Source organism: Apus apus, chromosome 2 (genome assembly GCF_020740795.1).
Source record: "Apus apus isolate bApuApu2 chromosome 2, bApuApu2.pri.cur, whole genome shotgun sequence".
NCBI lineage: Eukaryota > Metazoa > Chordata > Aves > Apodiformes > Apodidae > Apus > Apus apus.
The window spans coordinates 68,438,228-68,462,964 of record NC_067283.1 but is presented as its reverse complement, the minus strand read 5'-3'; the positions used below and the strand labels follow the sequence as shown (position 1 = coordinate 68,462,964).

Genomic DNA, 24,737 nt, shown 5'->3' with positions numbered 1-24,737 from the left:
TCCTGTAGAATATTGTCATCATTTTCTGGGCCACAATATAAAACTGAACGACCACAGGAAAAACCTTTGTTACCTCTATTTTATTTTTGCAGATGCCCCCTAAAGAAACTAGATTAAAATCCTGGCTGTGTCATCCCAAATACATACAGATGGTCTTTGCTGGACGACACACTGATATAAACCCATAGTGCCTGGGGGTGGGTCACTCACTGATGCTAGATTCAGTCCTGGTGAACTCTCGATGTGGGATGTCCTCTGTTCCTGCTGAAGTCAGAGGAGGTGCAGGGTGGTGAGTGCATCCTGTGCTGGGGCCACAGAGATGCAAAGCCCATTTGTAGTTCTGGCAGTATCTGTGATTTAATGCACACTTTTGGACCCTCTGTGGTCAGAAAATTTTTTCAGGAAGGAACTCTGGTTAGCAGTTCATTTCATTTTCAGAGATACAGCACGTGTAAGCATGTTTATATAAAAATCAATGCCAGAGTAAATAGTGCCTCTTGTTAAGGACTAATATTATTGCAGTGAAGTTAAAAGAAAGTGATGTTTAGTTCCACCTTGGTTCCACAACATGCATTGCTTGTTTTTTTTTTTATTATATTTTCTTTCTGAGGGACAAAGTAACGAGGTCTATCAGCATTTTATTTGCCAAATCAAATCACAGCTGGGTTATGTTTTGTTCAGCATGGCTGTGTCCATGTGGAGTGAGATCAAAAAGCTCTCTTCCTGCTTGAAGCACCATGGCTGTGCTGGTTCACTGCACTGGGAGGGTGCATGGAAAATTTTCCTATACTTTGGGTGGTAAGGTGGGATGCAAATGTGACAGGGCATGAATTTGGTTCCTGGCAGACAAGGGTGCAGTCTGTTTTTGCAGGGTGAGAATGTCTTAGAACCTCAGGGCAACTGAAAACTCAGGAGCAATATCCACCAGTTCTCTCTAGGACAGTGTTTGCTTCTCATCCTCCGAACACAAAAGCATAAGGTCTTAAAAACTTAGCACACTATATGATGTCTTGGCTCCACTGAATAAACACCAGTCAGGATGTGCTGTCATTTATGTAAAGCTTTGGTTGGTATTATGTTTTAATAATTTTCTTTCATATTTTGTTTGTATCTGCCAATTTGCCTTCTGCCAGTTAAAACTGGCAATCAGTAACCTAGCAGTTGAAACCTGTCGTGCTTCTTAAAAATAGCAGTCCTCATAACATCTCTTTTAAAACAACCAAGCTGAAGCTTAGATAATGAATATGCATGTTAATGTCCCATCTCTGGTATTTTTGTTCATTTTGTTATGTTTGTTTGTTTTAGGAGTTGAAATATGGGGATGGTGTCCAGATTAGAGGGAACAGAGATCTCGAAGATTGTTTTGGACAGGCAAATGAGCAAATGGATATCTTGGATGGGCTGATCAGAGAGATGAGGCAGATGGGCCAGCCCTGTGACATGTATCAGAAAAGGTATTGCCAGGGAAGGGAGGGGGAATGTGGCTGATAAAAGTTTGTGGTGTCTCAAGTGCTCATCTTCCCTGTTGTTGAAGGTTATGACAGAAATTAATAAAGTGGAACTAAATCTATTTGGGGCATGCTAACATGAAGAAGGGCCTTGCAGTAATGTATTTCTTAGAGAATTTTACACCTTCCTTGTCCCTGTGGAATTTCAGTCAGTATATTTTTTCCACCACCTGTGCTTTAAGCGCTTTCTTTTGAATCATTGGTGGTCCAGTGGGAGAGATGAATTATGTTGTTCCCATATTTCCTGGGTGATTTCCTCATAGTTACTAAGTGCTTCCTTCCCTTTCAGGCTGCTTCAACTTCAAGAGCAAATGCGTGCCCTGTACAAAGCCATCAGTGTCCCCCGTGCCAGGAGGGCCAGCTCCAAAGGTGGCGGTTGCTACTCTTCTCAGAGTGGCTCAGGCTGGGATGAGTACACGAAACGTGTCACCAGTGAATGTTTAAGCTGGATGAGGCAGCAGAAGGTAAATCTGTGCAAAACTTCAGTAGAAACTTGAGAGTACACATGCTCTTTTGTTTTCCTTCCAGTATTGTCCTTAATAGTGAGTTTCCACTGAAATACGAACATGGATTGGGGTCTTCTTTTGCAGAGCAAAAGTGTGGAAACTAGGTTTGAAAGTTAAAAGAGATACAGCTTGTTAACATAGGAAAAGGCATTGGCATGGTTGCATTAGAGATTATTATGCTCGTTATTTCCTTTCTTCCATAGATTTCATTTATGATTCATGTTTATTTTAACCCTGTACACACAGGGATCAGCTCCACAGATTTAGCCATTGTCCAGTATTTTACAATTGTTCTCCCACTCTGATCTATGCTTATCACAGTGTGAGTCTGAAGGCAGAGCTGATGACCACAGGGACAGGCTTTCAGAAGTCACTACCAAAATACATAGGAAAATGCTGACGTTGCTATCTGTTGCATTCCCAGAATAAATTTGCTTATGCACAGCTGTTGGTGGTCTACCCTGGGGTAGAAAACAGGCACTGAGATCCCTTCGTCATTTTTTGTGCTGCTAAAGTGAAAGCTGTGTTTGTGGTTGGGCAGCCCTTTCTGAGAGAAGGGTAGGGAGGCTGAAACAAGGTGGCTGGAGTTATACTTTGCCGACTTCTTGCAAATTGAAATGGCATTATTTTTATCTCTCTTTATTAGGTTGTTGTTTAGTGATCCTGTCATTGTTATCTGCATATGGTATTTGCCAGGTGGCTGCTATGCAAACCAGATGAGGAGGGGAGAGCTCTGTACAGTTCCCATACTTTTATGTGAGTGCTAGTCCTAGTCTTGTATTTCAGTGCCCTTCCATAGCATGGCATGTTTTAGGGGAAGAAGGGGAAGTGGAGATGTGCTCTTTGAGTGGTAACGTGTATAAGCATTGTGTCCAGACAGCGACAGCCAATACGATTGCTCTGCAAACACTGTGGGAGAGTAGGCTAATTGTCAGAGCTGCCATGGTTTGAGGAGTGATGTTGGACAGACACTGGGCACACTTCCAGTGATGAAAGACTGTGAGCAGGCTGCACCTCCCAAAATCTCCATATGACACCCTGCTCAGACACCCTGCACTAAGCACAGGGAGCGTAAGCAAGCACTCTATAGCAGTGTTCCCACCCAAGCTCCTGTGAAAGTAAAAGGCATGCTCTCTCTGCCTTCCTCAATCCTTAAGGCAAAGCTGAGGTGTGGCCAGCAAGCGCTTAGCTCCCTATTCAGCTTTGGAGGTTTCTTAGAGAAAATTTATTTTGAACTTTCCACTATGCCTCCTCTTCCTGCCACGCCTCTGTGTGCCTCAGTATCTGCTTACGCTGGGACCAGGATAACGTTTTGCCTAGTAATGTGGTGAGATGTGGGGAAAAGGTCTGAGCAGCTGTAGTTCTCTGCTGGTGTTTTTGTGTTTTCTATCTGGATGGTTTGCTGACAGGAGAATCAGGTGGTAGGAAGGTTGGTCAGATTTCTGATGCAAAGTTAGAGAAAGTACAGTGAAATCCAGGCACCCTTTGTTCACATACTGGCAGCAAGCCAAGACTGCTGTTGTTGCTACAGTCTCTTTAGACTGTTCAAATATAATGAGAAGGGTCAAAGTCCTGTAACTTCTAGATGGCTGAATGCAAAATGGTTTTCTTTCTTGGATCATTTTCAACACTGCCTTTGAACCCCTACACTTGAGTGTGGTTCAGCCTTTATTGTCATCTGTTGACTCAGAGAGATTTGACTCCAAGCTGGTAATTACCAAATTCTGTCCCAGCCCAAGATTAAGATACTTATTTGTTTACTGTGTGTGCCTGCAGACTGGGATTCAGAGAGAGATGCAGTGTGTCTTTACAGCATAAAAGAGGATTTGGAGCTTGAGGAGTTGGATTGTGAATTCAGTGGCTTTTAGTATCTGAAACTAATGAAACAACTGCAGTCATATAGTTTTTGAGTTAGTAATTAGCCAGGTATATTACTGTTTATCAAAGGCTGTTCCTAGGCATTTTCACTCAACAATATCCTACAATAAATGTTGCCAAAATGCAGGACAAACAACATGTTCTATAATAATTTCAGTTTATTTTCTGGTTTTCATTTAGTTTGAATTTAACTGAAGTTATTGGAGTTTACAGGAGTGTAATTAAAATGGAAATATAGTGTACTGGGCTGCAAAACTTGACTGGGTATTTTCACATGAATTGCATGAAAAACATTGTTTGATAAAGTCATAATTTGTTTTCAGAGTGATAAGAATGTAACTATACTGTAGAATATAGCAGAACAGTTTGGTCCGAAGAAAACAGAGGAAAATACACTACTGACTGTACTTCATCTAATTAGACTAATTTTAATAAACTCCCCCCCCCCACTTTGTTTCTTCTTCATTGGGAGCCTGTCACACAGTATAAATGATGATAGTTTTAAGGAATTGTAACCCCTGATTCTGAACTTCCCTTTTGTTCAGTTTTACTCTCTACTGCAAAGTTGTGTTTCCTTTAGTTCAGTTCCTTTATGCTCTGGTTTAGATAGTAATGTTGGAAATGAAAGTACAAATACTGCCCCTTTCTCCTAGGCTGAAATGGAGCTTGTGAAATGGGGGTTTGATGCTGCATCCATTGAGCAACAAATCAGTGAGCACAGGAGAACACATAATGCCATTGGAGACTATCGTTGGCACCTGGACAAAGTCAAAACGGATCTGGTAATTACTGTCTTCCCTTACAGGTCATTTAGTCTAGATTGTGTCATTTACTCTCCACTACTAACAGGGATGCTGAATAGCTCAGCTTCTCTTCAAAGAAAAGCACCGATGTCATTATAGCAACTGCTTTCAACCCAATACTTATTGTTTCATGATTATTTTGTGTTCATGATTATTTTTTTCTCCAGAATTTAAAAATGAAGAATGAGTAGTTATTTAACATTTCGTTGTTGTGTACCAAGGCTGGCAAATAAATATTGCAAAACTTTTGTGAGAAGAAGGGTTAAGTGGTTATTCTCACTTTCTGTCTAGCTACATTAAAACATGAAAGTGAAAGGGTGAGGTAGGTGCTTAGGTAAGGTAGTAATGAGGGAATTTCTATGAAAAATGCCCTAATTCTGGGCTAAGCTTGGAGCTTTTTTCGGGTGTGGCCTATTTCATGTTTGTTTGTTTGTTTGTTTGTTTGCCCTCTTAGGCTTCTGGTCCTCTCTGGATTTTGTGATTGGAATAAAGAAGTCACAGAAAATGCAGTGTCAGACTTCCTCTGCTATCAGCCCAGTAGTTAGGTATAGGAGAGAGCAGGCTTACTTCATTCTATTCTTATTTTTTGTTAATTGCTCTCGTAGACAGGAGAGAGAGGTGAGTCTTAAAAAAAGGGACTCTGTTCTGGAGCTCTGATCTCTCAGCCAAGCTGAAGAGTGGAAGAGATGTTACCCCCTTTCCCCTTCTGTTCAAATAGGAAAGGTGATAGTTTGGCCCTGTGGAATCACAGTTCCAAGGTTGTGCAGCTTCCCAGTCATAGAAATGAAATAAACTTGGAGCCTCCTGGTCATGTTATAGCTTGTACTATTTCATAATCTCCAAAGCTAGCTTGAGGACTAGCTGGTTCCCTACAAATGTCTGGGAGTTCGATACAGAAAGATCCAGTTGTGGGAGGTGTTTTGGTATTACAGGTGTTGCGTGCAGCCTTGCTTATATACTAAGCATCCCAGAGGAAGCAAGTTTGTCCAAGCCTTGGTTTTGTACTTCTTATGGTCCTCCAGTGTTGCAGATCTGCTATTCACCCTTGTCTCTTGCAGGCGTTTGTAGGTTACCACCTGTAGTTATTATGATACTAGCACCGTAAAGGAAATATCAGCAAATAGGCAACTTGTAAAAGGCTCACTAAATGTTTGCTGTCTCTATTGCAGCGGGAGAAGGCGGCGGTTCATCAGCTGGAGGAAGAATACGAAGGACTGCTGGTGAGCATGAGATGTGTTCATGTCTGATCCACTCTATGATGAATGCTGTTTTTTCTTCATAAACACCAGTGTGATCATCAAAGGAACTCTTCAGGTTTCAGCGGAGTGACAGATGCATATTTAAATAATTCTATTCAGCAGTCAACTGACAGTGCTTTGTAGTTTCTGTGAAGTTTGGTTTGAGTCACAGACTTGAAATTAATTAGCTGCTGTATAATTGACTTGCCCTCATAAGGAAGTTTCTAGTTTGCACCTGGTGAAGGGAGTTGATCTCTAAGCAGGTGAGGAGTAGAACTCTACCTCCTTAATGGGAATAAATGTACTGATGAAGTTAGTCTATATATGAAGCTTAACAAGTTACTCAAAGGTGGGATTATAAACAAATTCTGTGTAGGACTGTACATCTTTTCTGCTTGGGATCTTCATGTAAAATACAGTGAGAATCCTGTGCAAATGATAGATTTAACTCTTTGGATTGGAAGTTGATTTCTGTACACGTTTCAAGCAACAGGATGTGTATTATGATATGAAGACATAAGGAAACTTTTTAAATGAAGTGTCATCTGTAGAAAAGGTGCTGCTACAACATCAAGGATGTACTATATAGCAGTAATTGCAAGTAGAAGTGATGTTAAATGTTCAGGCATTTCTTGCATTTTCCTCCATGCCTTTTTGCTTGCCTGCCTACATGTCTGTTACACTTGTGTTTGAAATAGCTTTCAGAAGCTGCTGACCTGCAGTTTTTGCACTTGCAGTATTTATGGCTTCTCATTTCTGGAATTCCTTGCAGAAATACTCCTTTGAGAGAATGGATCAGCTCCGTCAATTCCAGAACCTCATCCAAGCCACCAGCAGAGAGATCATGTGGATCAATGACTGTGAGGAAGAGGAGCTTCTCTACGACTGGAGTGACAGGAACACTGATATCGCCAGGAAGCAGGAGGCCTTCTCTGTAAGGCAGTTCAACCTCCTTGTGCTTTTTCCATGGGCCCTTTTTTGGGGTAGTGAGGGAGGAACAGCCTGGCTTAGGGGGACTGATCACAGGATGGGAGTTTATTCACTTTTTCAAAGTTTCTGTGTCTTTTGTCAAGGCTTTTGGATTAAGTACTGTGGGACAACCTTTTGAGTCAATATTGGGCATCTGTTGAAAGATGGTGCTCCCATTCAACCAGCTGTAATTGTTTCCTTGGACCTTGGAGGCTGGCCTTACCAGTACAGTCTGCTGTGGACTAGTAATCACATGTAACTTGTGCCCACAGTCGTTACTTTGGCATGCTAAACTAAGGAACTTTCATTCTCCCTGTTAGGACTATCTAGGGGTTAGAGGGTCCCTGTATTTGACCCTGATGACTGTCACCAGGAAGCAGAACTACATCAGAGGGAACTATTCTCCCTTCCTCTGATGGTTTTGCCAGTGGCACATTGTACCCACTGTCAGAAGTAGCTTGCACTGCTCTTTATCTTCTGTGGGTATGTAGAGAAATAGAACATGTGCGTTTCTTTAGTCAATATTGGTGCTGATCACCAAGTTAAAAAAGGAATAAAGGTTCGCACTATTAAGGAGGTACTTTCTTCTATTTTTAATTTAGTTGTTTGGGATGTTGCAAGATGATGTAATTTTTGCTTCTGTCATTCCTAGGAAAGGCAGAACTTTGGGTGCTTTGCTCTATGAAGCAGCAAGCGTAGAGACTAGAATTCAGATGACTGTGCTTTCCTTGATTCTACTGTCTTAATAATTAACTTCAGTACAGTGACTAGAATTACTATTGAGTGTTGGCAGGGATAATTTTACATTATCACAACTGTCTGGAAAACTAAGTAAATCATCTTGTGCTGTGTAGGTTTAGGGGCTTGTTTAATGCTGTGTTTTGGTTGTTTAGAAACGGATGAGTGAACTGGAAGTTAAAGAAAAAGAACTCAACAAGCTAAAGCAAGAAAGTGACCAGCTAGTGCTTAACCAGCATCCTGCTTCAGACAAGATTGAGGTGAGTTAGACTTTGTGTGTTTTCACTTGGTCCTTCAGTTGCTACATGAGAAAAGTTCTCAGTAAAGGTCTGTAAATGAAATGAAACCTGAGAAGGGTTTGTCTGTTAAAAGAAAGCATGTCCAGCTGCATGAGCTGTTGTAATACATGTTGCCACCTTCCTCTCCAAACCTGGCCACAACAGCTGCAGGCTTTTTAAGAGCTATGGGGAGAGCTCTCATTGTTGTCAAATTTGATGATAAAAGCATGTAAAAAGCAATATGAGGCTTAGGGAGTTTTCGGAGTGTGTAGAAATTGCTGTATCTTGTTTGAATTGTCTACAGTGCAGTGGAATTTATGGTAGGAAGGCATGTCATTGTTCTTCTGCTGTCTTAATAGGCATGTTTTGAAGAAAGCCACACCCTTTGAGGGTTTATATTTAATCCAGGTGCAAATACTTTCTGCAACTCAAATTCATAGTGCATTTCTACAGCTTACCCAAGACATTTCTGCTTTCACGGCTTGACGTACATTTACTTTTCAATTACAAAAGCTGCAACAACTTGGAAATTCTCATTGTATTAGGAAATGCTGTAGTTGTTACAGTTTTAAGAGTACTTAAGAACCCTATAACTTAAAGAAACTAAAAGGAAAATGAGTCCTTTCTGCTTTTCAGTGCATTTACTTTGCTAACTGTTGTGTTCTGTAAAATCACCATTCATATTTCTTCTGTGGTGAGGTTCTGGCTTAAAGAAAAAGATCCTTGTAAGCTCCAGCAGTAAAGTAAAAAGTGTGGAATTTTCTGAAGAATACACGAGCACTACTTGAAGTTTTAATTTGAAAATAGTAATAATAAATCATATTTGACAGTGTTCCTTGGAAGGAGGAGAACATGACAATTTTCTATTGTCTTTACACATTTCACCCTTTCTGTTCATGCACTTTATGCTGATCAAACAAAATTCAAGTGAAGAACAAATTTCTCTCTTGTATTTCACAAGCAGGTATTTTAACTCTTTCCAGTCAGGTGCTTAAAAGTTGGGGAACTATTTGCATAAATTACATTATTCCGGTGTGCATGGATTTGTTTTAGCAGCTTTTGCATTTGCATTTATGTGGAACATAAATATTTTTGCTTGAGTCTACGTATGGGAAAGGAATCAGTGTGATGGTTTGAGTTCTGTATATTACTATTTTTGTTAGGCCTACATGGATACATTACAAACTCAGTGGAGCTGGATTCTTCAGATCACCAAATGCATTGATGTTCATCTGAAAGAGAATGCAGCTTACTTTCAGGTGAGTAGTGATGTGAATAGTTCACACTACTTCTGTTAAAATGTTAATCCCATCACAGGTATTCTTATCTGTACCAAAATACTTTTAAATTCATGCACAATTATGGATAACACAGTGTTACCATATTGTAAATGCTACTGTTCTGCCAGATGTGAACTGGGATTTCTCATGAGAGATTTTCATTGATTTTTAGCAGACATTTTTTAAGAGCTGTGTGAAAATGAAATCACAACTTTTCTTCTGTAGTTCTTTGAAGAGGCCCAAGCCACAGAATGCTACCTGAAGAACTTACAAGACTCCATCAGAAAGAAGTTCATCTGTGATAAGAGCATGTCACTGCAGACTTTGCTGGAGCAGATAAAAGAGCTGGAGGTACTGTCACACCCACTATGTCCCTTGGAAATCAGTTGCCCTCTTCAGATGCCAAATGTTAACCTAGTTGTACTGCAGTGCTTATATACAGTACTGTATGAACTTGAAGCCATAATGGTATATTCCTACCCATTTCTTTGGAAAGCCTACAAATGGATCAGTGTTACTTTAACTTGTGTAGTACTGCTTAGGAACTCTTGATTTCTTTTTTCAATCTGGAATGAGCCCGAGAAATGGTCAAGTTTCTGCCATACTAACAAATTAAAAGAAGGGAAAGCTTTCATTCATAAGTGGTAGAATAGATTTTGCCTCAAAGAAAAAGTGCATTTAATAAATCACAGAGTCATTTAGGTTGGAAAAGACCTTTCAGGTATCATGTCACTATGACGTCTCTTTGAAAGGACTTACCTCAGCTTTTTTAGCTAACTATTTGCTCATTGTGAATTAGTTACAACAAACGCAAATTGAACATACTGGAGAAAAAATGGTCAGTGATGTAAAAAGGCAATTGATGAAGTCAGGTTTGAGAGTGTAGTTACTACTTTTCTTTGGTTAGCATTCATGTTATAATAGTCTTTCCATTCATTCCTGTGTTTCTTACACATCACTTTAACCACATTGCAGGAAAACCTGCTTTGCAAGTTTTGCAAACTTTGCAGGTTGCCAGAGTAGCAAAGATACTTAATGTTTCTCTTATTTTTAGACCAAAGTCTCATCCCACTGTACCTAAAAGAAAGTTTTACCTACTCTGAGCTCCAAATGTATCCCTTTCTTACTAAAACAGCGGGAATTAGGTGTGATTTCTATTTAGAATATATTTTTAACATACAGTAAATCTTTGCAGAATGAACGAGAGAGAATTCTTGAATACAAGAGGCAAGTGCAGAGTTTGGTGAATAAATCCAAGAAGATTGTGCAGCTGAAGCCACGTAACCCAGACTACCGGAGTAACAAGCCTATTATCCTCAAGGCTCTGTGTGACTACAAACAGGATCTGGTATTGTATCCCTTTTTGGCTGAGAATGAACATCATATAAACTAGAACATGGCAAAGGTTTTAGTAAACAAACTGTTGAGCTGATAGGTGAAATTCCTTTGTCTCCTTTTAATCAGCATTTAAATTACTGTATCAAAAAACCTGTGACTTTCAAGCAATTATGAATGTACAAGCTAGGTGCTGGTTGGTTAGTAAGTCTAGTCAAAATTAGTATTATTGTTATTATTAGTCCATTAAATAGCATTACATTTGTAATAGATCTGTTATCTGTAAAACTTGTTTTACTTGACTAACTAGGTTGCACTCTGCTAGTGACCAGTAATTGACCTCTGTGATTTGTGTTTGTGATCTGGGGTTTCTGTTATCCCCTCTATGTCTGTGTTCACCCATACCACATCTTATTCCAGAGTCACAGAAGTTCAGCCCTCACAGAGTAACTACGTGTTACTTAGAAGCAAACCTAGATGAACTTAGGCAATAACCAATTACCTGACCACTTGGTAATTGTTCTTACAGTTAAGCAAGCTAAATTCTGCTAGGGTGAGGGTAATCCCAGACCAGTCTGAAGTCTCTGTGTGGTCAGGTCAGTGCAAAGCCTGTGGCCTATTTACAAATTCTGTAAAAAACATATTTGCTGGCTGCAGAGGTGTGATGCAGAGAGTCCTGTCAGGATAAATGACAGCAGAACCCCCTCCTCTTGGATATGAGTGGGTTGTAACCCATGGTCACACGCATGACTGCAGGGTGTCAGGTTTTCTGGCAGTTTGGGCTGTTGAATCTACCCCTGCCACACTGGCCCCTGGTCTCTGGCAAATCTGGATGCAGCTCTAAGCATCCTTATGCCTCCATCTCACTGGCTTACAGCCACACATGGTTGTTCAGCTTACTGTGGCCATGCATCCACACTCAGTCTTTGACGTTTGTCAAGCTCCAAGTCTGATGATCAACCAGACTGACAACTGTTCTGAGTGTTCTGTGGCTTCCGCTTGGTTTTCTTCAGTTTTCACGTGGCACCAGCTGCAGGGTGAATGAGTTGATCCGTATTGATCCCTTGGCCCAGTAAGAAGCCAAGATGCACAGCCCAACCTGGCAGCTGGAAAGTGCTCCCAGTTCTGCATCTTCCTTGTCCACCTCCCCTAGAAGCCCGATCTTACTTACCTAGTGAAAAAAGCTGTTGTTCTGCATTCCTTACAGAAAACCGTGCGCAAAGGAGATGAATGTATCCTGAAGGACAACAATGAGCGCAGCAAGTGGCTGGTGACAGGCCCCGGAGGAGTGGATATGCTGGTGCCATCTGTTAGCCTTATCATCCCACCTCCCAATCCGTTAGCAGTGGATCTTGCTACCAAGTGAGTTGTTGACTGGGTTTGGACACCTATCGCTGGGAGCAGGTAGAAGAGTTTGCTCAGAATAGCATTCAACCACAGAATTTGGTTTGTGCCTTGATCGGTGTCCCCCTACGTTATAAGGGTGGGGGTTAAGGGCTGGATCATTGACTTTAGGCATTTCACTTAGTGAAGCTTGCTGGGACCTAAAACTATTTAAAAACTAACTTTTACAAGGGTTTTCCTATCTTTAATAATGAAAGTAATGGATGAATTAATTTCCAAGTATTGGTTCAAGTAGAGAGCAAGCCTTGACACACTTCATATCTGGTGGGTGTTCATTAGGGCTTTTCCCATTTCAGAATTGAGCAGTACTATGAAGCTATTCTAGCTTTGTGGAACCAGCTGTACATCAACATGAAGAGCCTGGTATCTTGGCATTATTGCATGATTGACATTGAGAAGATCAGAGCAATGACGATTGCCAAGGTAAGACTCCAGCTGGCCTTACCTATAGATCAGGGATGTCCATGCCCTGACCTCTGCTGTCCCAAGCAGTGCTTATGCCCTGTGCAACTTTATGTTCTGCAAAATCATGGGCTTTCCTTTTGCTGGGTTGCACAAACAGTTATATATGGAAGTCTTTGTTTTATTAAGAGAGAAGCAAAATGCTTTCCCATTTAAGCATGATATGGATAAATGGGAAGATTAGGGATTTATTACATACTTGCTGTACTTCTTCCCTCTATGCAAGTCCATGAATAGACAGAGTAAGAGGCAGAATTTCAAGGAATTCTTAAATTATGAAATGGCTATACCAAGAATAGAGTAGCTCAAAGGGCACTTCAAGTGCCATAGTTTTAGGGGCATTCTTTGCTTTTTTCTATAGGTGTATTAGTTTATTCCTTAATGATCAAGTAGTCATAAACCTTCCTCAAGTGCCTCTTTTTTCAAAATTCTCTTCTTCCTCATTTCAGCTGAAAACAATGCGTAAGGAAGATTACCAAAAAATAATAACTGACCTGGAGATCCATTATCAAGAATTCCTCAGGAACAGCCAAGGATCAGAGATGTTTGGTGATGAAGACAAACGAAAGATCCAGACTCAGTTCACTGATGCTCAGAAGCACTACCAAACCTTGATTATACAACTGCCCAATCAACCACGGCAGCCACAAACAGGTTGGCCATCTTGCTGATTTTTGTAGAGGTTGTGCTGCTGGGATTTCTTTGTTCAGAGGGTCATGGATGCTAGTGCATTCTTTTCATGTGAAAATGTTCTCATAAGCATATAAATAGGAGCATGTTCAAGAATTGTACTGCTGCCTCCCATCATAACAAAACTGGACCCTTGGAGGGAAAGATTCTGTTTTGTCCTTCCTTCCTTTGGTGTGAATCTTGGAACAGTCTTCTGAAGTTCATGGAACTGGCTGGGAAAATGGGAGTCCTTTAGCCCATCTAACATGTTTTCAGTAATTAGGAAGCAAAGTCTCACTGGTACATTTGAGGAAGCAAATCTTTTTGTGAAGGAGAGAATTCATACCTTGAAACAGCTGCTTAAGGGCCCAGGTCTTCTCCCTCTTCTCAGTTCTACAGATCAACTCATTTCTTAGGTCACTTTGGCACTGCATTGGCTTTCTGTATGTAGGTGCTCAGTTCTCTGGCAGTTGACGTTTCCCCAATGCCTTTTGCAGTGGTCCCAACTGAGACCTGTCCTGTGGGCTCCACAAACACCATTATTGTTAATGAGAGAAACCGAGAACATGAGAAGCAGGAGGCCTGGCTGCTGATGGAGCTTCAGAAACTTCGGCGTCAGATTGAGGCTTCTGAGATTCGGATGGTTCAAAGAGCTCCTCTTGGGGTGGATCAAGGGGCTGTGCATGACTTTTCAGTCAGAATAAAGGATTTAGAGGTAACTGTGGATATTTCTCTTTGAGTATCTCAAGTTCAGTATGACTATGTGTAGCAGGGCATTCTGTAATTGTATTTCTGATCAGCTGGGAAAGACATCCATCCTGTGCAGAAGATTCTCAGTTGGCAGCTAACCATGATGATTCGGATTTGAGTTTAGCTCCTAAGTAGAAAAAGCTGACTTAGATTTTAGTAGTCAACTTCTGTGAGGCAAAGAATACAGAAAGTCTGATGTCAAGTGGACGTAAGTTCAAGTTAAACCTTATCCATGGTAAAGCACTACTAAAATCCTTCTCTGCATGGACACCACTTGACCACCTACCTCAAGTGCTGTCTGTGGGATGCAGAATGCATACATGAGCTTTACAGACTCTCTCCCTCTCCCAGTTCTTAAGTTTTGAAGGAGACTGGAGAGAGAGGATGAGTAAGAAAAGAGAACAGGTCCAGTATATGCAAGATTCCCCTGAGGCAATAAGGTTGCAAACATCTTAAGCACAGAAGGAACTTGGGATGTGTACTGAGTGCAGTAGGCAGCTGGCAGTAAAGTGCTCTGCGCTCAACAGAGATGAGTTTCAGAATGAATGAGGTACTCAAAAAGAGATATTACCTGGTGTGGGCTGTGCAAAAAAGAGCCCGCCCAAAGTTATTTACCATAAAGAAAGCGAGGTCAGGCACTGCTTCACTCCTCAGTCAAGTTGGTTAGACAACAGCAAAGTATTTGGAAAAGGAGACCCATTGCATATGTACTGTAGAATGAACATTTAGCCACCAAAAATGTGTAAATCAGGCATTCTTTTTCCTTAGGGTGTGCAGAATGACTCTCAAATTATGGCTGAAACCCTCAATAAGCATAAGGACTTGCTGCCTAACTTCAGAGGCTCTGAAAAATATGTGTACTTGCAGTCAGAGATAAATGCCCTATTTCAAAAACTGGAAAATATTAATGGTGTTTCTGCTGGCTACTTAGACAGGTAAGAGAATTGAGGTTATAGCAGTAAGTAATTCATTTTCTTCCATAACTCTTCATTCTGAAATCTGCCTTTTGTTACTAATGGTGTAAAACCACACCTTCTTTTCTACAAATGCTGTACATGTGGGTAGAAACATACTTTTGTGAATTTCTTGTCTTTTCTGGAAGACCTTAAAAAAAAAAAAGTGAGAATGATGGGTATCACTGAAGGTTTTTTGGTATTGTCTATTCTCTTTAACTAATTATCTGCAATTAATGACAAATACTACCTTTCCTGCCCCAGCCCATAACTGATTTGTCTTGTATTGTTTATTTTAGCTTGAATGCACTTAGGTGTCTGCTCCAGATTATTCTACAAACAGAAGATGTTATCAGAGTTTTTGAAGTTAGACTGTCTGAAGAGGAGACTATTCCTTTGGATCTTGATAAAGTGGAGGCTTATCGGGCTTGTCTGAAGGTGAGAGACCAAGACCCAAGGCCACAGCAATACAAAATTTGTAGCTGCCAGAACTGGTCTATTGAGCCGGATGAAACCCTTTCAAAACCACAGGAGATGAAAATGCTGATCCTGTTGTATTTTATGACTTAGACCTACAATGCTTTTGCAAATTATTGGAAGCAATGTATGGTTCACTATTTCTTCCATCACCTGGTTATTGCTGCCCCCCCAGCAACAAAATTGTCTGTTTGTTTCACTTACAAAGCTAGATTTGAAGGCAATGCCTCCTTTTTTGCAAAAAGGCTTGTTAATTGTCCTTGTCGTCTCATTGTAGCAAGTACATTTGAGTAGTGTTGTGTGTCCTGGTTTTGCCATAGAGTCCATTTCAAATCTTACAGTGAGAACTGTCCATCCTGTACGAGGGGAGAAAGCAAAGAATAACTGCTTTGCTGAGCACTAAGTTGGCTTTCAGAACCAGCCTTTACCTGGCACTGAGCAGGTCCTTTTGTGCACTGAATGCCTTTGGGCCAATAAGGACTCTCTCATCCTTTCCTGTTCTCAGATGCAGTAGGGAAAGTGTGTGTAGGTGGCACAAATGAAGCACAATCAGGTTACCTTTTTATCATGTTAATAGGTAGCTGCAATTCAGTTCCTGAGTTGTTCTTAGCTGGGATAAATTTGAGCTACATACAAGAAAAACCGAACAAATCCCAAAACTCAAGCATATCATCAGAGGATGCTGTCATCCCTGTACATATATAAGGCAGGCCACTGCCTGCCCTGTATGTGCCATTTGGTGATACAAGTGCAAGTATGTGCACACAAACAAGTGTGTGTTTAAAGAAAGATCTTCATGGAAGATGTTTATAAAAAATGTAAGCAGGAAAAAAAAACACCAACAACTATGCAGATGTTTAGGTAACAGCTAAAAGCTGCCAACCCCAAGGCTTGTTTCTACAGCTGTTGCAAGTGCAGGAATCTTTTATACTCCAGTGATATTTTCTAGTAAATTGTTTCCAAGAACAAGTAAGGCAGGCTCTTCCTTTTTTTTTGGTAACTGCTCTACACAATTCTGACAAACTGAAATGTTAGCTACAGTATATGACAGCAGAATCTGCAAATTATTTAAGAGAGAGTCTAAATTTAAACACCTTATTAAATCAAACTTTGTTTGCCAAAGTAGGTGTTTCACTTCAAAATGTTAAAGTCCAGCTGACATCAGTGTACGTGCCCTACTGAATTTGAAGCAAAATCTTTAGATCCCAAAACATTGTGCATTCTGTTGGTGGTTAAATTTTAGTATCTTTTCAAGAATAAGACTTATGACAGCATTTTGTTTTTTCTCCAGAAAATGAAAGCAGACCTAAACATGAAGAAGTCACTACTGAGTGCTCTGGAAAATGAGCTGCAGAAAACGCTTCAGATTCACTCACAGTCTTGCCAGTCATATACACTGTATGACATGGACATTGGAAAGTTCTCTGACAAAGTTGCTCAGCTCATAGACCGCTGGCAGAGAGCTGATAAGCAGATAGATAACAGGTTTGCTCATATTTCCTAATAGCTTCTTCCTTATTGTCATTGCTACTGAGATCATCTTAGCAGTGAGTCTAAAAAAACTTGATATGCCATACTCATCACTTCCAGAGGACAGATGATGACTTCAGGGCACTAATACTAGAGCAATTGTGAATATGTTGAACATACTTTAAATGGGATTGTGTAAGACTAAGCAGGAAAATGTAGTTATTCATGTAAGTGTATAATCTTTGTGCTAAGGAGTTGTTCCAGGTTTTTTAATTATTGTTCTTGTTAATTTTCTTGGGTTAAGTACTTCCAGTCGGCATTTTTCCCCTCAAATAAAGCAACTATGCTTCTTCCTGAATACCCTATACCTAAGGGTTAAAAAGTTTACACTAAGAATTAAGTTAAAAAATCCCAACATTTATTTTTCTAATGATTTATTGAACTGAAGTAATATTCTGATTGTTTGTGGGGAGGGGGTTTGGGGTATGTTTTGGTTTTACTTCAGGCCAAGGTCTAGTCATATTAATAAAAAATGACTGGTTGCTGGTCATTTTGGTTCAATTTGAGAACAAAAGTACTTTATTCTTATTGCTGCAAGGTTTTTTATCTATCCCTGAGTTCACAGGAAGTGCCAGCCTCTGGATGTTGCAGAGCTGCTCAAAAGTGAGGCACTAAAACCCCATGTTGGGTGACTAATAACTGGTATAAATCTCATTTATTTGAAATTCTTGTTCAGAATCTCCTTTTGGAGCTTCCCATAGCTTTACCTAATTTACCGCTGTCTCTTATTGATGAAAAATACTGAAAGAAGGAAAGAGAACCCACTTTCCGTTTTGACCGTTTCCCCTGTTTTTTTTTCTAGATCCTGGGATTTGGAAAGGCAGATCAAACAGTTGAAAACTTACCGAGATCTCTACCAGGCCCTGAGCAAATGGATCTGTGATGCCAAGCGCAGGCAGGAGACCATCGAGTCCACGAAGCTGTGTGATTGCAACACTATCATGAGATACCTACATGATCAGAAGGTAGGCAGCATCCAAATGAGTTGTCTTAGGTTATCTGGGTTTTAAATTGTTTTACTCTTCAGAAAATGTAAGTATCAATGCAGTCAGCAATACAGTGGCCTGTTTCGAATTATAAAGTACCCAAAAGTACCGTGTGTCTAGAAGGCAGGAGAGAGGAAATACGGTTATCCTCATTACTTTTTGTCAGCACTGCCACAGATTATGAACAAGACCATATTAGGCTCATACAAGATCACTGACACTTCTACACATCAGCTGTGAATTAATTCTAGGGGCTGTATGAAGGTGCAACTTATGGGACAAATTATAGCACAAAAATAAAAAGTGAGGAAATACATCTAAGCGGGAGTCAAGGAGCTGTCCCTGCCCAGCTCTGGGGGTTGTTCAGTTACAAGGTCTTGTGTCTGAGAGTGATCTTCTCATGCACAGAGAGCTTGCTGGTGTAAAAACTGCATGGCTGCAGGTCCTTTTAGGTCTCAGCCTCTGGGATTGCTGTGGTCTCATACTGCAGGTGCCTTCTGACAGAAGCAGTGTTTATAGGAGTAAATACTGGCAAATCTTGAGGGACTGCTTCACAGCTCACTTTTTTCTTGACAGAACTTGCACAGTGAAATCTGTGGGAAGCGAGACAAGGTGGAGGAGCTTCTCAAGCATGCAGATCAGTGCTCAGCTGCCATTAAGGTACTTGGATTTCAGCATTTTTATGGGGTGTGTTTTTTCATGGTCAGGTGCATCCTATTGTCTCTGCTCTGCTGACAGGTGAAATGTCAGCTCCCTGATGTGTGTGTGCAGATGTTGCTGGAGTGAAGCACTTGTGTGTACAAAATACAATGAAAGCAATTTCTGTACTTTCCACTTGACCACAGGATGATCCAGAAGATACCAGTGAGAGTTTCTCTTCAGGACAATTAAAGCGTTCTCCTAGCCAGACCAAACTTTGTAGTTCACATATTAAAAAAAAAATAAAAAATAAGGGAGTAGAGAACAGATCGGTAGCTTAGGAATTAGGTCTGGTTAGGATCTGGCCATGGAGACAAGACAAACACAGGTTAGCAGGAGGAATGGTGTGCAGTAGCCATGAAAGCCAAGAAGACATACAGAGAATGGTTTTGTGGTCCTTGAATTTTAATTTCACCTTTGTATCAGAACTTTTTCCAGTTCAGTCTTTCTGTGACAAAGATCTTGCTATATATATGGTGTGGCATATGTGATATGAAGAGATGCAGAGCTGGTTCTTTCTGGTGAAGTTTTGGTTCATAACACTAGACCAGTTGCTCCCATGATTTTTTTCCATCTCTGTATAGTCCTCAGCTAATGAAAACACACATCTTCCCCTTTTTGCAAAATGTTTTTTCTCTTTTTCCCTTTGTCATTTTTCTCCATGATTCTCCACAGTGGAAATTGAACTGATGAGCTTCTGTTTCATCATAGAGGCTCATATGTACATAGCGGGAGATACAAGCAGGAAAAAAATGTAGATATTTATATTAAAAAAAACAAACCCAAACCAAACAACAACAAGACCCCCAAACAAGCCCCAAACTTTATTTATATTTTGCAAAATCAGGATTCCCAGGGAGTTCCTTGGGCAGTTGTTAAAGGGTTTTACCTTTTTTGTTTTACAGGATTATGAACTACAGGTTGCTTCCTACAGTTCCAGCTTAGAAACATTGCTCAACATACCTATCAAGAAGAGTGTGGTTCAGTCTCCTGCAGTGCTGATTCTGCAAGAGGTATCTTTCTTTCCTCCCCCATCAATCTTTTGAATACATTTGCTCATCCATGTGAGCCATCGTGAGTCACAGCCAACTGTATCCTAGTAATTAGCACTCTCATTGCTAATGTGTACTAAGCACGTAAGCACAAGGAATTAGTACAGAATAGTTGCTGTGCTGTAAAATTATCCTTGGGCTCATTTAGACAGTTGATTAGCCCTCAGGAATGTACCTCATTCTTATTCAATGTCCGTTGCCTACATGCTGTGAGAAAGTAAGATGCATGCTCTGAGTAGTATAGTCACTTTCCACCTGGGAATTAACAACTATTAAAAGTTTAACTGAAGTTACTTGTGACTGTCAGACAGGAAGAGCATGATGAACCAGGGTTGAGGCCTTGGGTTTAATTTCATATCAGCTGTGGGGGAAAATAATCTTGAAAGAGGTGGTGTGAGTTTATCAGAAGGGAGAATTTATACACTTGGGGTCCCCAGAAAGTCATGTGAATTTCTGAGGAGGAGAATTTGGTTTTTACTGTGTCAAATGATGTATTTTCTCAAGTGTATTGGAATCCTTTAAAGGATCTGAGACATAGGTACGTTCATATCTGTGTATTACAAGCTGCTAACAGTTCTCTTTTTCTTTTCAAGGCTAGCGAAGCTCAGTCTCGCTACATAGAGCTTCTTACAAGATCAGGAGATTATTACAGATTCTTAAGTGAAATGTTAAAGAGTATGGAGGACTTGAAGGTAAACTGCCTCTTATGTTCTTTACCGTCTTTTTTTATCACAGGTTAGCAAGCTATCACTGATCAAAGACTTTCTGCTTAAGTACAGTGCGAAACAATCCACAAAACTAAATCCTGAGTTCTGTGGTGTCCCATGAAGGAGGTTTACAAGCAGTTTCTAGCCTCTTTAACAAGAGTACAGCGTCTTGCAAAGTTACCTCCCAGGTCACATGTGAAATGGGGAACATGAGCTGCCTTGGTAAATAGGAGGTGCTTGTCAAAGCATGCAAGAGGTCCTCCTCTGCTCATCCGAGCCTTGACCTCAGAGAGAGTACAGTTATCTCAGTGCTGAAAACCTGCTCCTCATTGTTAAGGGGCCACACCTCATTTCAGGCCATATCTATAGTGCTGGTATCCATTGTTTCAAATAGAGTAACTCCTGATTTTATTCACCTCAGTGAAAACAGAGAAGCTATCATGTATATGGAATGTGAATCACCTGTTTGAAAATTGTGGAGGTTCTAAAGGAGGCTATTTCAGTACTTTACTGGTGAACTCTTGGTACATCAGATCTTACTATCTGTATTGCATCTCCTTCCCCCTGATCAAGTACCATTTCCCCTCTGAAAGTCAACATGTTGATTAAGGTTTGACTCGAAAGCAATAAGCATTCTGGAATTTGCCTTGGTGACATTAAATACAAAAAGAAGTGGAGAAAAAAATGCTTTAAGTTGTCAGTGTTATAAATGTATTGCATTTGATGATTTTGAAACAGTTGTCACAAGTGCTTATGTGTTTGTTTTGTTTTGGTTTTTTTTGATATAATTTTGCAGATGAAAAACACCAAAATTGAACTCCTGGAAGAAGAACTCAGGCTTGCTAGGGATTCAAATTCAGAAACAAGCAACAAACATAAATTCTTGGAACAAAATCTGCAGAAGTACCAGATGGACATTTCTCAGCTCAAAGCAAAGCTGATGAGTTTGGAGGAGATGAAAAGACAAGCTGAAATGGATGGAAGTTCAGCTAAGCAAAACCTGGACAAATGCTATGCCCAAATAAAGGATCTAAATGACAGAATAACCAGGCTGACTTATGAGATTGAGGATGAGAAAAGGAAAAGGAAGCTGCTGGAGGATAGATATGAGCAGCAGAAGAATGACTATGACCAGCTGCAGAAAACAAGGCAAAATGAGAAAGACAGCCTTGGTTGGCAAAAGTTAGAGTCTGAAAAGGTCATCAAGGAGAAGGAGTACGAGATAGAAAGATTAAGGGTTCTTCTTCAGGATGAAGGCACACGGAAGAGGGAATATGAAAATGAGCTGGCTAAGGTAAGAAACCAGTTTAGCGAGGAGATGAGTAATTTAAAGAACAAGTATGAAACAGAAATTAATATTAAGAAGACCACAATCCAACAGATAGCTGCACAGAAAGATGATGATGCAAAAGGCCTCAGAGCCCAGGTTGACAGACTGGCGAGAGAAAACAGAGACCTTAAGGATGAGATCGTGAGGCTGAACGATGCCATTCTGCAGACAACAGATCAACGGAGGAGGGCAGAAGAAGATGCTCTTCAGCAGAAGGCCTGTAGTTCTGAGGTGTCACAGCAAAAGCATCAGTTGGAGCTGGAGCTGAAACAAATAATTCAGCTTCGTGGCGAAGACAACTCAAGATACAAGCAGGCTCTTGAGGAGGCTGCCTCCACTATTCAGGAGAAAACTAAGGAGCTGGAAAGGCTAAAGGTTCAGCTTCAGGAAGAGGCTAAAAGCCGATGGGAACTTGAAAATGAATTGGCTAAGGTAAGGAACAGTTATGATGAGGAAATTATTAGTTTAAAGAACAAATATGAAACAGAGATTAATATCACAAAGAACACAATTCACCAGGTCACCATGCAGAAGGAAGAGGACACAAATAATTATAGAACACAGCTTGATAATGCCATGAGAGAAAATAGGAATTTGTGTGAGGAAATTAGGAGACTGAAGAGTACAATAAGTCAGACAACAGATAACCTACGGAAAATAGAAGAGAATGCCCAGCAGCAGAAGGCAGCTGGCTCAGAGCTTTCTCAGAAGAAACAGCAGCTGGAGATTGAGCTAAAACAGGTTATTCAGAGGCACTCTGATGAAAGCATACGGTACAAACAGTCACTTGATGATGCTTCCAAGACCATTAAGGAAAGAAACAAAGAGATTGAAAGGCTGAGAAAGTTGTTGGATGTAGAAACAAGTCAGAGGAAAGAAGCAGAGGATGAGAACAGTCAGTTAAAAAGAGTCCAGTTTGACCTGCAGAAAGCAAACACAAGCGCTACTGAAACAATTAACAAGCTGAGGATCCAAGAGCAGGAACTGGCCAGACTGAAAATTGACTATGAAAGAGTTTCGCAAGAGAAAAAAGGCAGAGATCAAGAAAGTGCAAAGTTCCAGAGCACTGTAAAAGACTTGCAGATCCAGAAACATAAGATGGAGGAGGAGCTTTGCAGGCAGAATAAAAATTTAATGGAGGAGACATCCAGGAGAAAGAAACTGGAGGAGGAAGTAGAAGGCATGAGGAGATCTCTCAGAGAGCAATCGGTTAAAATAACTAATCTCACACAGCAGATAGAGGAAGTATCTATTGTAAAGAAGAGGAATGAAGATGACCTTAGACACCAAAGAGAAGTATTAGATGGTCACGTGAGAGAGAAGCAAAGATACATGGAGGAGATAAGAAAATACACGTCTGATGTTGAGACTTTGCGCCGTCAGTTGGTCCAAGAACAGGAGCAATTGAAACAGGCTCACCTACGATATGAGCATTTACAGAAATCCTCTGAGGAGAAAAGCAAAAACTTGAATGAGTGCAAAATAGAAATTGAAAGGCTTCAGTCTCTCACTGAGAACCTAACCAAGGAGCATTTGTTGCTGGAGGAAGAGCTGAGAAATGCTAGATTGGAGTACGATGACCTCAGAATGGTCAGAAGTGAAGTTGATGAGAAAAATGCTGCCATTGTTGAACTAAAGAATCAGCTTCAGACGAGCAACAAGCAAACCCTGGAACTTCAGGGGTTAATTAATGATTTACAGAAAGAAAGGGAAAAATTGAGACAGGAAATTGAAAAATTCCAAAAGCAAGCTCTAGAGGTATTCACACATCTTTTGATCCCAGCTTTACTGTCTCTCAGATATAGAATTAACTGCAGTGTGCATTTGAATCAACTTAATTCACACTTTGCTGTTTAAGTTCACTGTACTTGTGACTAATATCCCCTTTATGGCCTTTCCCCTTGTTCATATTCAAACAAAAGTGGCAGGATTTGGTTACTTTCTTAGCCTCTTTACTTCCTGGGAGCTGTGCTAGGGAGCCATAAGCTGTCTTATCTTCTAGCTGAGCCTTGCCCCAGGAGAAAACCTGGGTCTGTGCCAGTCTCCACCAAACCAGGTTAGGGGAATATAAGAGTACATGGAGTTGCACTGTGCTTTAGCTGTACCCTGCTGGCTGTGTGCTTCCCCAGGCAGTTTCAGCCAGGATGGGTTAAAGCAGTCCTTTGAGGCTGACCTGAGAGAGATCACAGACTAAACCAGCAAGAAACCCCAGGACCAACAAGCTGTCCAAGTGCTGCTTAGCTGGGTAAGATGTTGTGAGGATTAAAGTGAGGATTAAAGATGATGTTGTCAGCTGTACCTAAGGTACTTAAAGCCTACGTTTCATTGACTGTTTTGGGGATTTATGTTCTTAAGTTCCCTTAAAAAAGGGCATTTGCAAATTTTACTATTGGCCCTTATTTCTTAAACTTGAGGCGACAGCAGAAACAAGTTAAAGAAAACTTTTTTTAAAATTTCATTTTTCTACCTGGTTTCTTGACCAAAGAGCTGCTGTTTAAGAATATATACAAGTGAGCACTTGTGAAAATGTGTCTTTGCTTTTTCCTACACTTGGCCTTTGTATTTTTCTCATTCCCATTCTCAGCTATTCTTTCCTTTTAGGTTTTCTTTCCTTTATTTAAAAAATCATAACACTGATTTAAAAAAAAATATTAACATTTAGGATTTTCTAACATCTGTGCATGTAAATATATGCATGTATTACAAATATATAGATTGTATTCAATTTAATAAGGACTGTGTATGCTTGTAGGTGTTTGTGTATGTGTATACATATATGAAGACATTAGGTGAATTAAAATGTAAAACAGCACAGGTAAAATTGTTTGGGATAACATGTGAAACTAATAGGAAAGTGAAAATTGAGTCATATTTCCTTTTTATCCGTGTATGACCAGTCCTTAGCTCATACAAATTCACCCAGGTTAGTAGGACTGTGCTAGGGTACATTTGCTGAGCATCAGACTCTTAATGAGTCTTGAGTGCTCTGTGTATGTGTAGGTCAACTATAAATATTATTAAAAACTTACAAAGAGCTAAATAAATCAGCAAAACATCAAGGCTATAGGTAACAGAATGGAGTCTCTGGTGGTACTAGAGACACTGTCAGTGAAGGGACAATGTACCTTCACTGTTTTTTGTGTATCGATGGCCTTGTGTAAGGTACTGCTGCAACTAGAATGTTT

General features: G+C 40.3%; 1 protein-coding gene across 2 annotated transcripts in view; it reads left to right on the top strand.

Moving 5' to 3' along the window:
- Window positions 1–24,737, top strand: part of DSP (desmoplakin) — a 38,810-nt gene that overhangs the window by 10,105 nt on the left and 3,968 nt on the right. Inside the window, exons 3-23 of one of the 2 annotated variants that reach the window (XM_051612123.1) lie at window positions 1,306–1,454; window positions 1,798–1,972; window positions 4,546–4,674; window positions 5,865–5,915; window positions 6,706–6,867; window positions 7,796–7,900; window positions 9,082–9,177; window positions 9,424–9,549; window positions 10,394–10,546; window positions 11,741–11,895; window positions 12,234–12,360; window positions 12,849–13,053; window positions 13,566–13,783; window positions 14,587–14,753; window positions 15,071–15,209; window positions 16,540–16,733; window positions 17,581–17,743; window positions 18,341–18,424; window positions 19,369–19,476; window positions 20,109–20,207; window positions 21,019–21,984. In XM_051612123.1, the coding sequence (XP_051468083.1) occupies window positions 1,306–1,454; window positions 1,798–1,972; window positions 4,546–4,674; window positions 5,865–5,915; window positions 6,706–6,867; window positions 7,796–7,900; window positions 9,082–9,177; window positions 9,424–9,549; window positions 10,394–10,546; window positions 11,741–11,895; window positions 12,234–12,360; window positions 12,849–13,053; window positions 13,566–13,783; window positions 14,587–14,753; window positions 15,071–15,209; window positions 16,540–16,733; window positions 17,581–17,743; window positions 18,341–18,424; window positions 19,369–19,476; window positions 20,109–20,207; window positions 21,019–21,984 (3,771 nt within the window). Of the gene's footprint in view, window positions 1–1,305; window positions 1,455–1,797; window positions 1,973–4,545; window positions 4,675–5,864; window positions 5,916–6,705; window positions 6,868–7,795; window positions 7,901–9,081; window positions 9,178–9,423; window positions 9,550–10,393; window positions 10,547–11,740; window positions 11,896–12,233; window positions 12,361–12,848; window positions 13,054–13,565; window positions 13,784–14,586; window positions 14,754–15,070; window positions 15,210–16,539; window positions 16,734–17,580; window positions 17,744–18,340; window positions 18,425–19,368; window positions 19,477–20,108; window positions 20,208–21,018; window positions 23,311–24,737 lie in introns of both variants that reach the window. The other variant, XM_051612124.1, reaches the window with a different exon arrangement.